The sequence below is a fragment of the Xiphophorus hellerii genome, chromosome 3 (assembly GCF_003331165.1).
Source record: "Xiphophorus hellerii strain 12219 chromosome 3, Xiphophorus_hellerii-4.1, whole genome shotgun sequence".
Classification (NCBI taxonomy): domain Eukaryota; kingdom Metazoa; phylum Chordata; class Actinopteri; order Cyprinodontiformes; family Poeciliidae; genus Xiphophorus; species Xiphophorus hellerii.
The window spans coordinates 25,911,280-25,928,718 of NC_045674.1; the positions used below are offsets into that span (position 1 = coordinate 25,911,280).

The 17,439-nt window shown below is 43.2% G+C and overlaps 1 protein-coding gene across 6 annotated transcripts in view; it reads right to left on the bottom strand.

Moving 5' to 3' along the window:
* znf516 (zinc finger protein 516) overlaps nt 1-17,439 on the bottom strand; it is a 58,323-nt gene that overhangs the window by 13,339 nt on the left and 27,545 nt on the right. For 3 of the 6 annotated variants that reach the window (XM_032558527.1, XM_032558525.1, XM_032558531.1), the window contains exons 2-3: nt 6,916-9,003; nt 3,690-5,000 (exon numbers count right to left, since the gene is read on the bottom strand). In XM_032558527.1, coding sequence (XP_032414418.1) covers nt 3,690-5,000; nt 6,916-8,671 — 3,067 coding nt within the window. In that variant the 5' untranslated portion in view covers nt 8,672-9,003. Of the gene's footprint in view, nt 1-287; nt 1,550-3,689; nt 5,001-6,915; nt 9,004-15,517; nt 15,630-17,439 lie in introns of those variants that run through there. The other 3 variants (XM_032558528.1, XM_032558529.1, XM_032558530.1) reach the window with 2 other exon arrangements.

The following is a 17,439-nucleotide window of genomic DNA, read 5'->3' on the forward strand; positions in this document are numbered from 1 at the left end:
AATACCCACAATACCCTGTGCTTTAGTCAGCTTCCTGTTTTTGGAGCAGACTCCTGTCTTCTTGACATTCGGATATGTATTCAAACCGCACTAGAGTTCACCCTCACTGAACTGGGAGCTAGGTTTTTAGGTGGACCAGAGTTCGCTCTTTGGTTTGATTGCGCATACACACTTCCCCAAATGAAATTGACTTGCTAGACAAACAAACCAGAGTTCTATTAAAGCGCACTAAACAGAGCTGGTGTGAATGCGCCCTACAAAACGTCTGAGGCCTTCACAGAACTATTAAATTAAACAGAGGTGGATTTTATTTTCTCATTTCACAGCAGCTGAAGGTAAATGGGTGCAGCTGATTTTATTTAGAGCTATGGGAGTAAAGGGAGCTGAACACACATGCACTATAAGCTATCATTTTCCTTCTAGTTTGCAGCTATGCACCAATTTGTGCTGACCTGTGTCAATACTATTGCCTGGCATTGACCTGGCAGGCTCCAGGAGTCGGTTGTCAACATGAAGTAGGACTTTTTTTTTTTGTGCATTTTCAAAACCCATTTTGGTGCCTTTTGTGCAACCAGCTCCATTTCTGCAACCAACGCTAGATTCTTCTTTCCAGTTCGCTTTCAATATTGGAAGCAGGGGCAACATTTGCATGGGGCATTTTAAACTTCTTGCATCCATTTAATGACATTCTGGACGTAACAGACACACACAAACACACACACGTACACCCCTACGACCTCTCTTGCTGACGGATAACAAGCCCGAGGCTTCGTGGCGCTTAATGCCTCCAAAGCCTCCAGCGGACGAGGATCGCCCCTGTGCGTATACCTGGACTAGTACCTAGTAGCTGTTTATGATGAATGTTTCTGTGTTGGTAGGGGGCGGCGAGTGAATGGGCAGGGGGCACAGCAGGAACAAGGAGGACAGAGAGGTGGAAGAGGTGAAAGAGAGTGTCTCTGGCAGCCCGACTGCTGGCCTCTGGATACTCCACTTCCACTCTGGGCCGCCAGCCCTTCTCACTGACGCACTAATGAAAGACAAGACAGAGCTGGACAGAAAACACAAGCGCACCAACACACACACACACACACACACACGCGCGCGCACGTACACGTCGGCACATACTACAGAGGGAAACAGGAGAAAGACTCAGTTGCTCAAAAAAGGTCACTTTATAGCATGTGACTCAAAGGGCTAAGGCAGATGGTGACGATATGCGCCTGGACGGGTGACAGCGATGTCACACGTCTGCTCTGGGGCTGTTGTCTCTGACCCCTGGCTCCGTACAGCCCCGCTTGACCTCAGAGACACAACCCAAACTGGGCAAATATTACGGATGTTGGGTAATGACCATTTCCAAAGCAGCTGGTGGGGTAATTATTCTGTCTCATCTCTCTCTTGTTTTTTTGGGGGGGTTTTTTTGCCTCCCTTTTCTGTTTGTTCGCTTTCCTCTGCGCGAGTCTCTTCATCAGGCGGAGCGCCGTGACCCAAACAGTTTGTGACAGCTTTCTGGAACAGTGGAGCGGGGGTCCGTGAATGCCTCGCAGACCTGAGAGCAGAAAAGGTTTTCTCGCGTCTTTCACGGTTAGAAAAAAAGACAAATGTTATCTACGCACTGCTCCTGCTTTTACATCTTAAACCCAAGAACATTCAAGTCCAACCAGGAACTTTAGCGCGCTTAATGGGGGTTTTATGTGACAGAACAACACAAAGGCGCACATTTCTGTGGAGTGGAAATGAAATGATGACTGCTTTGCAATAAGACAACCTGAGATTTTCATAGTAGATTTCAGTTACTACAGCTAGAAACCCTTTAGTCACATAAAGACAGTTACATAGTCAGCCTGCTGTCACCTGAACAACCTTTCTAGGGTTAAATGATCAAGATGTAGAGAAACTCGTCCATGTGTTTGTCTTTAGTTGCGTTGATTACTGCAACAGACAGCTGCAGCTGATCCAGAACCTCACTGCTCATGCTCTCACTAAAACTAGCAAGATAGAACACATTCCCCCAGTTCTAAAGTCCTTCCACTGGCATCCTGTAGCTCAAAGAATAAACTTTAAAATACTTTTATCAGTTTAAAACATCCTCCCGACCTCACCAGGGGACAAGGGTGTACATAAAATGGATGGGTGGAGATTAAAAAATCCGGCTTAACACCACAATACATTTAAGATCTGCTGTTGCTGTATCAACCTTCCAGACCTCTCGCGTCTTCTGGTTTTCATCTGCTCTGCCTCCCCAGAACCAGAACCAAGCATGGAGAAGCAGCGTTCAGCTTCTATGCACCATAAATCTGGAACAAACGTCCAGGAAAACTGCAAAGACTGAACCACTGAGTTTCCCGTTGATTCCTAGTAACTGGAACATCCATCAATATATTTGATGTGTATTTGCTTGATGATTTTGATGATGGTGTTTGACAAAGTGTAATATTTATTGCTTGTTTCATAATTGGTGACTGAAGGTATTTTTGCACTGCCTTGTCACTGAAATGTGCTTTATAAATAAACTTGACTTGATAGAATCTTGCAAGGACTGCTCTTAAGTTGCTTTTTATATTAACAGCATTTTATATTTTACAATTTATAGCATTTTATATTTTATTTTTATCTTTTATTTTATCTACAACTACTACTCAGTGGTAGTTGTTATTGTGTCTTGTCTCTATGCTGTAACTGCGAAGTAATTTCCCTGCTGGGATGAATAAAGTATTTCTATTCTATTCTATTCTATTCTATTCTATTCTATAGAACTGTGATGGAGATTCACAGCTCAGCTGGCAGAATCAAAGAAAGCCATTTTGGAAGGAAAGTCGTGGGAATTTCTGCTTAAAGTTTGCCACATACCATGTGGGAGGACAAGTGGGTCAAAGTGATGCGTTCAAAAAGTGTTCTGGGCTTACATATGGATCGCTACGTCACCTCGTAATACCAACCCACCATGAGACACGCTGGTGGTGGTATTATCATGAGGTTATGTTTTACTGCATCTACCAGGCAGGTCAAGGGTTAGAGCACAGGTGTCAAACTCCAGTCCTCGAGGGCCGCTGTCCTGCAACTTTTAGATGTGCCTCTGATGCGCCACACCTGAATAGAATAATTAGGTCATTAAGGCTCTGGAGAACTGATCTACACAAGGAGGAGGTAATTAAGCCATTTCATTCCAGTGTTTTGTACCTGTGGCACATCTAAAAACTGCAGGACAGCGGCCCTCGAGGACTGGAGTTTGACACCCCTGGGTTAGAGTTTAGCTCTTTCCTGGTTACACCCACCATTTCCATCAAGTTGACAGGAGTTTCAAGGCAGAAACACATACACCGGTAAGTTCTGCAGGAGATGGTGTCGTTTCATCATTCGTGCGCATCTACATTTCTGTAAAAGTCTGAGCACGGCGCGAGTGGCTCCTCGCCAGAAGGGGAGAGCGGCAAGGTAGCGCACACTCTTTATAGATTTTTCTTCTGCCAGGTATTTTTGTTCAAAAGGGCTCAGAAGCAAGCCATCCAATTTCAGTAAACATTTCTTTATTCCTTCTGACACTTGACATTTTCTCTAAGATCAGCTGCTTGAAGCAACTTTTATGTGAGCTGATGATGGGGAATTTCATGTAAGAAAGCACTTTTCATTGTAGAAGCATAACAATTTGGTGTAAATGTATGAACAGAGTGTGGTTAATGAGTAATTTCTACCTGTAGGGTCCATCAGAGAGTTGGCCGCACCCCAGTGGTGGTAGAAAGGAGCCAGATTGTGCGGGTTGTATTTCTTAAGGTAGCCCAGGACGTCAGTTGAGGTGTCTGGTGTCTCTCCAATTGGCTCTTGCTTCACATCCCTACGGCTCTCTGAGGGTATCGAAGACGATGAGGGGGAGGAAGAGGCCTGCGCCACGGCTCCCTGTGTCTGGGAGATGCCGTAGTTGTGCGTTGTGGGCAAACAGTGGTTGATGGCGATGGGTCTTGAAGGGGTTGGCCGACTGTGGATTTGGGATTGATGAGGTTGATGAGGGGAGCCCCGAGCTCGGCTGTATTCTGAGAGGCTGTGTTGGTTGGACAGCATGAAGCCCAGGCCCTCCTGAGGCATCATGTAGCGGTCTGCCATCCTGGATGGTCCGGAGGAGCTGAGGCCTGATGCAGGCGGTCGAGAGCGGCTCCCGGTGTTCTTCTCCAAAGAGCCAGAAGGTGCCTGAGCACTGACACGAGGATAGATTTCCGCCTTGGGTCTGAAGCGCTGACTTTGGTCGTCCATACGTTTACTGGTGCTGCTGCTGCTGCTGCTAACTGGCCGCACGGGGACTCTCCCAACCTGCTTGCCAGCTGCGGATGAAGAGATTCTTGAGGATGGTGTACAAGGCGTAGAAGATGATGACGGGGTGACTGCGTGACTGACCGGCCTGCTCTTTTTTACAACCTCACTGGTGCAGGTAGGAGGCCGCGTCCGCTGGCTCTGCACCGTCGGAGGGAGCGGCTGACATTCCTTCCCTTCCAGTACGGGTGGAGGTCCGGTGCGTCTCTTTGAGGACGAAGAGCTGTTCCTGGAGGTCTTAGAGTTGTTCTTAATAGCCCATTTCGGAGCCAGATTGGAGCTGCTGCTATTGATGCGATGAGCCACGGTCTGATGCATCCAGAGCACCTCTGGGTAGCGGGTGGAGTGAGAGCAGAAGGAGCACTTATGGCTTGGGAGGTTCTTTTTATCTAAAGTTATGGAGGCTACGCCCCTGATCCCATTGGCTCTCACACATAAATCCATCGGGATCATGGCAGGATCAGATGAAGAAGGACGAGCAGAGAGATAAGCATTCGGAGAGGTTTTTAGCCCTGGAGTAAAAGCTTTCTTAAATTTGGGATAACTGCTGAGGGACCCTCTGTCTGAGGTGGAGCTGGGACTGGGGACAGGGCTGGGTCTGTCTTTGGAGGCAGCCTGGTGTTGTACACGAACATGGGTGAAGTAAGCCTGTGAATCTGCGGTGACAAAGTCACAAAGGCTGCAGATGTACGGTTTTTCATCTGTGAGGGAAAAAAACATAGTTACTAAAATCAGGCACGACAAACTAAACAATGTTTAATGTACCAATCTAACTCCGGCAACAGTCCTCCAGATTTATCTGTATTTTGTCTGGATGCAGACAAAATACATTTATATTTACCCAATATAATATATAGTAAATATCCACCAGGGGTCAGTGTAGCCCAATATAAAATCTGACTTAAAGGTCACCTTAAGATTAGTTTCCAGTTCAACACCACGCATAAATCAAATAATAAACACATTTGTTAGGTTTGTTGTAGCAAGATGATAAATATTGATGGATATGACTTTGGATTTTTACTATATTATTATCATTATGACCATAATGATAATGGTCATAATAATGACATTATAATAATAATTATATTATAAATATAATAATATAATTATAATGGCTATTATCATAATAATCATTATAATAACAATAATAATGTCTTATTATCATCATCATTATATCATTATTATTATTATTATTATTATTATTATTATTATTATTATTATTATTATGTTTTTTAAGATCCTCTGCAGAAATTTCAATTGTACATTTTTTATTGTTGTTGCTTACATCTGTTTCATTGAACTGATAAAGTTCTCTGATGTGCAACTCCCTCAATTGTCCACAAGGTGGCGTTCACAGCCTTGTAATTGAAAAAAATGGTTTTCCACATTAATCAAAGTTTTGTCTAGTCAGGAAACAAGTTCTTGTCGGAACTACAAAATACCAAGAGTAAGTAATTTAAAAAATGTCACTCATCAATACAAAACCAAATATTAATATCAGGACATTGTGCATGTCTGTAGACATACAGAGATAAACCAAGAAGAAAAAAAAAGATCTATACTTCAAAGTACTACTAGAAAGGAGATGCCTCTGCCTGGGAACGCCCAAGTGCAACAATCCCTTTTATTTGTTCCCCCTCATGTTGATAACTCTCTCTCACAGCAATTTGTTTTAACATTAACATAAAAGGATGCTTAAGTAGCTGAAAGATATAACAGTATGTGAAAAGCATATTCACACAGAGATCTAAAGGGGGAGAGAAGGGGGGTTAGTTTCCTGAGACAGGAAGACCTGAAATAGCACACAGCTCAATTGGGCCTGAAGAAATGTTGCAGCTATTTTAGAATGTCAGCACCAGCTGGGAAGAGCGGAGACGATCGCCTTGTTTCTTTGCTAATATAAACAAATGCATCAGGTTATGCAGAAATATTAGAAAAAACACATATTACAATCCATCATTGAGCATTTTTCAGTAATGGTTATGTTTGCTTTTGTCTTTCCTTCTTCATTTTTCCATTTACGCCGTAGTGTCACTGGGCTACAAAGGCGGTAAAAATGATTGGCATTCCAAAAATGCCTTTTGTACTGCTGAAGTGCCGTCAGGAAGAAGAGCTTCAGTTAAACTGTGACGTTTACAGCTGGTTCATATTACATAATAATGTCAACAAACTCGCCAGCAGAACTGGAAGCTGTGCGATCTGTTTGATAGTATTTTTAAACAGCACATTTTTTTTAAAAGTGCAACTCACACTGATGGAGTTTGGGCATTTCACCACATGGTGGCTCCAGTGCCCACTCCAAAGAGACTGATAAGCCGAGCATTCTTCATCATTAGTTGTTTACATCAGAGTGACAGAGGTATCGAGTGGGAGACTTAATGAGGTCTACAGTCTTTTCTGCAATTATAACTGCTGACAGAGTTTGTTCCAGTTTCAGCGGCTAATGCAGAGCACTAGAAGCCATAAGGTAAGGCAAGTACTTACTAGCAAATCCTTTTTATTTACCTGTAATGACAGTGTTATTTTTCTCGTTACTGTTTTCTACCTCTGTTATGTAAAGGATTTTTGTTGTGTATAAAAGAGAATCTAAAAAGTCAAAAGTTACTGACTAACCTTCAATTTCTCCAGAGTTCGAGGTTCCCATCTCAGAAGCCTGATCTCCAAGCGTCGACGCAGGTGGGGAATCTCCATACCCTGGGGTGCTGGGTCTGCTGGGGGAACCGGACTCCGGGTCACTGGTAGGTCCCCACTGATTATCCCTTCCAGTTCTTTCCTTGTCTCCCGCTGGCGCCCTGCCGCCATCCTTCCTATGAACCCGCTGGTGGACGATCATCTGATGGCGGCTGCGGAACATCTTGCCACACTCGAAGCACTCTTTGCACTTGGAAGAAGACGCTTGTGACTGGGATGGTCGCCGTTTGTCCTGTCGACTTGAAGGGCGGTACTCTGAGTCGCTGAGGCTCTCCGGTGTCCTGTCGCCTGAAGATGTGTGGCTTCCCAACCCTGAACTGCTGCGTCTCCCTGAGCTGCGTTTTTCTTGGCCTTGCAAGACATAACGACTGTTCTCCTTCTCATAAACCACTGCAGCATCAGTAAGGGCTTCGTCCTCCATGCTCCCTCCGCCATATGAAAGTTTGTAACTTGGCTCCACTGGCTCCACAACTCTTCCTTTAGTGGCTAATTGCCAAGCCTGGTAGCTGCAAACTGGATCTAGTTCTGGAATTCTTTGACCAAGAGTCCTTTTCTCGCTGTCCTCCTCTTCACCCGGCGTCTTTCCCTCAACGCATTGTAGGTTAAAGTATTCCAGGAGACGTCTCTTCGCAGCTGGTGAATCCACATCATCAGTAGACCTGCAGTGAACTGGGGATTTTCTGCCAAAATTAGGACTGTGAACTTTATCGTGGGCTCTCAGGCTTTCTTTGCTGTGGAAAAGGTTCCCACATTTCGAGCACATCTGATAGACAGATGTAACAGAAGTTGTCGTTATGTCGGGATCCTGTGCTACGTCATTTATAGTGGTGGGAGGCTCTGCCGAATCTGCTTTGGAGCGAGACCTGGACCTGGTATTGTGGGTTTTCATATGAGACTTGAGAAACCAAGCTTCGCGGAACCTTCTTCCACATATTCGGCAGCAGTGGTCAAGGATTCCGGCGTGTTTCTTCATGTGTGACTTCAGAAACCAGGCCTGGCTGAACACCTGGCCACAGGTCTCGCAGGGGAATGTCCCATCGCATTGCGGCTGGACGGTATCAGGCTCGGTAATGACCTCTTCCTTAACCGTAACTGTGTCCTCTTCTGCGTCTGCTGTTATGTGAACTTTCTCAATATGGCTCAGGAGCTGGTCTTCCCGCAGGGCCTCGTACCCACACAGGCGGCAACAATACGGCCGCTGGTTGCTGACAGACTTTTCTCTTTTCATGCTCCGTGCAGGCATTTTCCTTCGACTCTCCTCTCCGACATCCCCGTTGATCATCTTGTTGCAGGCAGAGCTGCTCTTAGTTGGACTGGTGCCTCCATCCAGACCCTCGGAAACCTTCATCTCCTCTTCCTCTGCTCCGCCCTCTTCGTCCTCATTAGAGTGGTGGCTGGACAGCGTGCCCAGTTTGTGGCTGCGGATATGGACTTTGAGGTTGCCCTTCTGAGATGCCCTGTGGTCACAGTAGGGACATTTATAAGGGCGTGCGCCCGTGTGGCGTCTCATGTGCTGCGAGAACGAGCTGAGGAAAGGGAAGCTGCGTCCACAGATGTTGCAGTTGTATGCCTCTGGGATTTTGTCATCCTCGCCTTGAAACTCCTTTTCAGTGTTGGCTTTTTTGCCAGTCAGCTTCTCTTGGGTCTCCATGAGCTCTACGCTGTCTCTAGGATTCATGGTATGGATGAAACCTCCCTTTGTACCTGGTTGTTCACAGGTTCAGAAACATTGGAAATCACTGCTATCTAGAGAAGTACATCTAGGGATGTATTTCTGTATCAGTCCTGTCAGTTAAAACGCCACACTCAGATCTCAAGATACTAATAAAGTCAATGAACTCAAGTAAAAACTCAACATATCAGTTTCTTTTTCAGGTCCTAATAGTCATTGTCGATTAAGGGTATTTTTCTCAGTTTCTGCTGATCCACAATCCTTTTTGTACTCCTTCGTTAGCCTTAGTTTTAGTGTATTTCCACACATGTGTCACAGTGAAATTTTCATCACAGGACCTGCAGAGTTGAAAGGAGACAAAAGGGGAAAGAAACAGAGAAATTGTTAATAAATCTGTGTCACTTTAGCTTCAAAATCAATAAAGCTAATCCGATATTTTAATATGTAGACAGGTTGACCAAAAATGTATTGTTGGCAGAATCTGCGAGCTGTTTGCTTAATCCTAGGTAGATTAAAGATCAAAAGTTGACCATCACTGTAGGTCAAAACACACATTTGCAGTGGTAGCGTAAAAGACGGCCAATAAACACCAAGCAAACATACAAAGCCAATAAAATGGAGCTAGTGTTGTGCACCGCTGCTATTCAGGCCTACATGATGGCTCTGTGATTGTGCCTTAGTGGTGCACGGCCTGGGGGGGTTGGAGGGTCTTGATGCCACAGCGGCTGAGTCAACACTTTACACAATTAGGGTGATGGCTGAGGTGAGGGGGAATGGTAGTTGTGTGCACATCAGCAAGATCAGCAGCAGTGCCACCCTGTTCCCTCCGCGCTCCCCTCCCCTCCTCGCACGCCTCCATCAACTGACGCTATCACATGACAGGGATCTTAAGTACACAACAGGAAGTGGCTCTTCAGACAGTTTGCTTTGCTCCGTTTCTCAAACGGGAGTCTGAATGAGGTCGGGGCGCGAGTCAAACAGAAAGAGAAATACAGATAGGCATTGAGACTTCAACAGCGTTGACTAATATCACGCCACCAGAGCACTTTTCCCTCAGTACACGGTCGGACTTTTCAACACCGTGTTCTGATTCGTGCACATTTTTTTGTTTTTTTGGTCTGAAAGTTGCCAGATTAAATGTAAATCTCATCATTTTTGCTTCATCTAAAAGGTCATTATGACCATTTAATCGATCAAAGCGGCACATTTTACTCGTGTAGCCAGCTATTTTTATCACTAAACAATGGAAATGTTAAAAGAAATTTCCACGAGAAGCCTGCCTGTGCGCGTGGACTATATGAAATGTGACTGACAACATTATTACAGGCTATTACACAGAGTGTCAGAGCCCATAAGCTCAGTTACTGCCAGGCTCTAATTACAAGTGGATAATTGATCATAATCACAAGAGGATAAGGTGGGGGAGGAGAACAATCATATGTCTTAAATTCTTGCAATGAAAATGACTACCCTTGCACCAGAGCCTCTTATCTATCTGGTCTGGTACTGGCTGCTGGAAAGCGCCTCAATGGCATACTGGGATTGTTCCCGGGAAGCTTACTTCCAACAGGCGAGAAGCGCCACCGCCAGTGCAGATGTGGCTGACATTCTTTAGAAGCAAAGTATGTTATCAAAACCAGACCTCTTAAGGTACTGAAAAAAAGCTCTAAAGAGAAAAGAGGACAATTTAAATCTCCCTTTAAACTGTCAGCGAGTCCTAAAAGAGTGCATGAACCAAAGTGGCTTTCAGATTTTTACCTTCGTCCAAAAGGATTTCTCAACTACTGTCAGGTTGGTTTGCTTTTCACTCTTTCTACCCAAGTTATTTTCCCCACAATGATAAACTGTCCCTCAGGTGTCCCACAAAAATAAAGTGATACGAAGAGACAGCTCGTTAGTTTTCAAGTGTGGTTCTGTTTAAAGGGTTTACGCAGGTGATGCATGCAGTGGATAATTTTCTTTTGTCTTCATTGAGGTTAAATCTAGATTAGCTAGTCCCAGAGTCCAAAGCCAACACCTACTATCAAGAGGAACCAAGACGAATGCACACTTCTTGCTTCCTAAAGCGATTCAGATTTAACAATGTTATAACAGTCTATGTGGTCAGGGAACATTTTAAAGGTGCGGCCATGTTTGCATTGGGTGGGTCTTTACAAAGAAGCCATCAATTATTTAAATGGGAAATCGAGGTAGGAGGCAGTGCACCCCAAATGAGCTTCCTATCTGAAACACATAAACAGGACCAAACAAGTGAAGCGTTTTCAGTTACGTATAGCAATAAAAACAATGTAAACAGCCAAAAAAAAAAAAATATGACAGTGGTTTAAGTTATTGCTGCTTTTTTCTTTTGTATCAGGGAGCTAGTGTGATCAGAAACAGTCTATCTGTTCTGTTCATGTTCCACACAGGAAAATCATAGATGACGCATCACCTCCAGCCTCCGTTTTCCATGTGAATAACTGTTGGACTCGATGTAAATAAACATCATGAAGAGCCATTAGCTGGCAGAATATTTACACTAATGGGAGACGCCAGGGAAAAGTCAGGAAAGGTGTTTTTCTTCTGCATTGCATTAAGATCCATATTTGTTATCTGACCTGTTTACAATTTCCAACACAAGTGAAATAAAGTTATAAAAATGGCCTTTTTAAAGAATAAGTGGATGTGTCCATCTGTTTCATACGCCGAATTACTAATTCTGAGAAAGTAAATGGTTGGTGGCATTTTTACTTCTGCATATAAGAGAACTAAATCTATTTTTTACATATTTTTATGTATAACCCTTATAAGGAACACATAATACGCTGCCATATGTAATAATATGCACTTTATGGCATATTCTTACACTGTAAATTTAAGAAAAAAATTTACTTTCACTGGTAAAAAAAATACTCAATAAATTCAGAAATAAAATACCTTTTGCCAACATGGCTACATTTTGTCAAATATAAAATCTCACAGATTTTTGATAGGCATTAGCTCTGGAGACTTTTCATAGAATGTTGATTATTTTATGACTGCGCTCATTTGGCAATTTTGAATTCTCATACTTTTAAAATGGAAAGTCCATCAGAACTACATTGAGCATGTGCTGATCAAAGAGGCCGAAGTTTCAAGTAAGAAGAACCACTGACTAGTCCACAGCATCACATATGTTCCCCAGCATACGTAACGGTGGGCATTAGGTGCTTTTCTGCATCGTCATCCCAGATCCACTTTGAGTTTTTGTTCCTGAAAAATTCAACCTTCTCCTCAACTGTCCAAACCACAACCTTACAGTGAAATTCCTGGCAGCGTTTGGTTAACTTCACAAGTTTACATTCATGATGGTGGGGCAGAGGGGTTGTTTAAAGTTTTCCAAAACACACAACTGTTTTCTAAAAGTGAACTTGAGGGATTTATTTTACTTCCCTTACGGTCCAGCTCTCTGTGGGTGGCGATAAGATAAAAATGGATCCTTATCCGTCCTTGTGTTTCGATTTGCTTTCAACTTTTTAATCTTTTCAATGAGTAGCTTTTTTCTCTAATAATCATTTCCTGAACTTTGAAGATCAATCACACGCCTCGCTTTTGAATGGCACGTTTTCTTGTGCATTTTCAAGAGTGCCTAAGACAAACAGGGTTCAACAGTCATTTATTAGTGACTTTAAAACGTTATGCTTAAATTTCCATATTAAAAATAATGTGAATCTCCATATTTGTTTTATTAGAAGTGTTTCAATAACAGGGTGTAAAGAATTTTATAAAAAAAAAATAAAATAATAATAATCCTTGGGATTTTCTCTCCAACTAAATGTTCCTAAATTTCTGATTTTTCTTATAATTTCAGTGAGATTATGCCACAGCAATAAATAACATACAACAGTATAATAATAATTAAAAAAAACAATCCAAATGCTCCCCATTCCATCTGCTCTCTGTCTCCACATCCTAATGTTTCTCGTTTCTTCTGCTTCTGGTGCTAAAAAAGATGAGGGGATAATGATCTTATTTCCCATTAAATAGCCTCACTGACCAGCGTTCAGACGATGCAGCAGTAAGCCTGTCCTCCACCAGACAGTCACGTGCAAATTGAAATGTAATCAGATTATCCACCAGAGGGGAAACAATGTGGGCCCCTGAAAACTGTGGCTAAAGAGAAAAAAAAATAATAAATGGCTTACAGAGGGGGGGGGGGGAATGTCCAGGAGAGATGAACAAGATTACTAATCGCTGGAGTCATCAAAAATGAGAAGATGTTTCAAAAGATTAACCAAAAACAAAAACTGCTGGGAAACCTGTTTTTCTTTCATAAAAAATAAAATAATGCTTCTTCACAAGTCTTCCGTGCAGAGACAGCCTAAACAAAAAGGTAAAAAAAAAAATTTCGAATAAAACTGGCCGTGTTTAACCCCAACTGGAACGGCAATTGGTCTTTTATTTCCGAGTGCAAATGTTCCACCCGTCCCAACATTTAACACCTGTTTCTCTTGAGCCTGCAGGAAGATAATCACCCTTAAACACCGTGACCTGTCCAACCTCAGTTGAGCACCTTGCCACTAATGAACACTTGAGCAGGCCTATCACGAGTCACCGGGACTGAATGGAGCCCTTCGCTCAGTTGATGATGACTGCTGTGTCAAACAGAAACAAACCACAACCCCCGACCCCCGCCACCACCTCCATCCGAGCGAGCTCAGGCTCTCTTCTGCCCCGCTAGCCGAGCGCCGGGGCGCAGTGGGCGGAGGGACGGGCGAGAGCAGGAAATCCGCTCGGGATTTTTCCCATCCACAAGTGGGCCGACACGAAGCAGGCCCGGCTACTTCTGTTTGGGGCGGACTTGTGAGGTCCACATCTGGAGAGAATCTTGAAACGAGCACCGTTAAATTGTCCGTGAAGCCCAGAAGAGGAGCCGTTTACAGCGTTACGTTTGTGTTTGTTTTTACCTACTCTTAACGCTCCAGGCCACTTTGCCCCTTCACCAGTTCATACAGCTACCCGCCATCTCATTCCCTCCTACGTCCATAAACAAAACTTTTCATACCCATGTAATTAAGGCATTGCTTCTGTCTGCTTCAATAAAACAATAAAAAATAAAAAAAAACATTATATTACACACTAGTAGGCCGGTAAAGTTTGTTAGTCATGATAACAAACTTTGCCAAACAAAAAATCGTCCCAGAAATTGTTGCGATAAACAATAATATTATTGTCCTGAGATCATTTTCAAGTAATATAAAGGCATAATAATGCAAGTACACCCTCTGAAAGAGCAACTAAGACATTTTAAATATCAAAAAGATTAACAAAACAACCAAAACAATAAATACAATACATAGTTAAGTCTCCCTAAACAAACTTCTTCTGAGATTCAGTCTTTGGTAGAAACACAGAAACACGAGAAAAACATGCAATCATGCAAATGGAAATGATTGAGCTCGTCTTAATTTATCATGAGATTAATTGGTTTATTGCTTATTGTAACAGGCTTACACACTACTCCCATTTATCTTGGTCCTGATCTCTTGTAGGGACCTGGTGACTCTCAGAAAACATCACAAAATCAGACTAGCGGCTGAACAGTCAGACGTTTTGTCAACCAGAAATTAGTCAGAGCCCATTGCCACCTCCTGCTGACTCTTGTCTGTCACTTCATGAGTCACATTTTCCAGAAACACAGAAATTGAACTGCTGAACACATTCGCCTGGATCTGATTCTTTTTCACACCGTGGAGAAAACCGCGCTCCGACTAATTGCTCGACTTAATCCACACTACATACCCCCATCAAGGACATTAACACTTGTAGGAAGGGTTTTCTTGTCGACACCTACTTTTTATGTTTTTTCCATACATAAGTGCTTAGCTGAAGCAGAACTTCTCAATAAGGCTTTTTTTTTTCTTTTTCTTTTTTTTTCTTGTTTACAGATTTCTACAAGAAAAATATGACCACACTGTTACTGATTTCCTTTACGCAATCTTTAACCAGTCGCCCTAAAACAGCTCGTTTTCATTTCGGTGCCACGTCGAGATCATTAATGTCCGGAAAAGGCAGTTTGAGGCAGAATGAGTTGAGGTACTAAAAACTAAAATAGAACTTTCTCCGCATTCAATGTGTACTTCTAATATTAGACATTTAACATTGAAGTAATTTGGCACAGATTTAATTTGACTCATAAAATAATATTCAAGCACATTGTCATCCTGAAGTTCTACCAGGGCCAGCCTGCCACAGACCTCAAAGGACCACAGTTATGACGGGCCAGTTTTGGCCCGCTGGCCTTGAGTTTGACACGTACCTTAAAAGAATCTCTGTAGTACTAAAAATGCATATCATGGATTAGTCTTGGTATTACAATCAAATTATTAGCTTTGTGACAGTCTCACTTGTCAGAACACACAAAAAACGAGTTTTCAACATTTCTCTATTATTATTATTATTATTATTATAACCACAATGGTTTGAGAAAAGCATGAAAACAACTTGTTACCAATAAGACGTAATGTCACAACCAACTGCTTGATAGTGCATTTCCCTGGAGGCATGAACTCGGGATGAGTACGAAAAGAACCTCTGCTGACTCAACAGCTCCCTCTAGAGGGTTCAGATTTTGCTTCCATATTTTGCAGGAAGTTGGTAAGAGGACATTCCAGTACAGACATCTTTTTAATTAAGTTTTACACAAAATGTTTCTGAAAGTGAAATTCTTCTTTCGTTCTGTTTGTTGTTTGTTTTGGGTTTTTTTTGATAAAAACTCTGTCCTGTAGCCAGGGTACGTCCTTCATCATGGCAATCATCTCAAAAGGAAGCTCTGGCACAAATCTCCTGCACCCCCAGGGTGTGGGGATTGGCTCTCATAACACACTGACTCACTCTGTCAACTTATCAGTGGTAACGACTCCAGGTTGTTCTCGTGGGGGTCATCCTTTAGCCACGACGGGATCATTCTTCCTCCCACACGCGTCAGAGCGGAGGATGAGGAACGCTATAAAGAAAATACGCAGTTGTGGGGTTGGGGGGGTAACAGAGACTGAGAGCTCTGTTGGAACAGCAACACAAATGCACGCATACATCTAGGGGAGCTGAAAAATCAAAAAACAGAGGGGGCTTTTAATTTTGTGCGCGCACGTCTTTTCAAAGTCCACGTACACACACTGCGGGCTTTTGACAGTGTTTCATACAGGCAGCATTGAAAGCTTGGTCAGCTGTACAGAGGTTCACACACAAACGTACACCCCTACACACATAGAGCACTTCACACACACACACAAAAAAAAATCCTCGCTCTACTCTTTACAGTTGCTCATAAAGTGGAGACATTCACAAAGACAGAGGGGATCTATGGAGTACGGAGCACACATACGCATACACACGAAACAACTCAGTGCATAGGCAGTGTATTCTCAGACCAATCAATAATCCATTATGAACAAACTGCTCTTCACCTCCCGCCCCGTTCAAAACCAGCAGACAAAGAGCTCTGCTGTACGCTCCGCGATGAAGAGAAAAAAGTAAAGCACAGCTGGAAAGATCTGCCAAAAGCACACACAAATGCACGCCTACAGGCTGTTGGCAAAACACACACACGCACTGAAAACTTTATTAAGGCCAACAAATGTGTCATGCCATGGAAAAAAGCGCAATACAAAGAAGGTAATCTGCAAATGTGGCTTCCAGAGAACCTCCTGCATCTTTGGTGTTGATTCCCAAACATTTGACATATTCAGAACTGTTTCTGTTTTGCAGTAGAGATGCATAAAGTCAAGCTGTAGGGAAGCGAGAGAAAGCAAGACTTTATTGCAAGAATAGAGATCCTTCCTGCCCACAGCACTTCCATCCACAATGATTCTCTGAAGAAAGAGTCATTGTGGATGGCATGAGTTACAACAATCTCATTTGGGGTAAATAAACTATATTTTGACATTCTACAGGTAACAAGAAGGCTTGATGTAGTACATCAACATTTCATGGTTTTATCTTCTAGAGCGTTCAAGCTTCTATCTCTTGTGGCAGATGTTAGATTTAGAAATGACTGAAACCTTTGAAATCTCAGAGTAAAGGTATCCAGAGGGCAGCATGTGGCGAGCCATTGATGGAGACTATTAGTCCTCGACAAAGTTAACAGAATTGTGCAAAAGGAAGATGACACTGTACATTTCATATCCGTCATAAAATGCTGCTGCATGTTAGTCTTCTGTTTTTTGGTAAAAGTAGCGATAAAACCCGACAAAATCAGTTGTTTTTGTGTGTTTTCCAGAACAGGAGATCAAGGGCAACACACCGAGGAGTAAATTAGCCTTGATCAGATCTGATGGCGAAGGTCGTATACTTCTACTTTTACCACAGAAAAAGCTTCCTGTTAAGACTCAAACTTGACTCCAACACAGGTTCCAGTCTTGAACTCGGTCGTTGACCACTTTGGGTTCACTTTCAGCCGAGTTATACGATAGTTTTCCTCCTTTACGCCCCGCTGTGTCAGAGCAGGTCATTCTCAGAAGCAGGAAAAGCAGTGGGGGGGCTCTGTGGCATTGTTGGGGTCTCCATTTCCCATCCCTATTCCGGGTCTCGTCTCTGCCTACCCCCATCCCTTAAACCGAGCCAGAACAATGGAGTGAGTCCATGCTGTCTGTTCCCCCCACCAACCCGCACCCTTCACCCCCCCGCCCCGATAAATAGGCTGAGAGGGGATCCTGCTTGCCTGTTCTGTTAGCGTGAGAAGGGAGAGAGTCCATCAAGTCTCTGTTTATATGTGTGTGTGTGTGTTCGGGTGGGTGTGTGTGTGTGTGTGTCGGGGT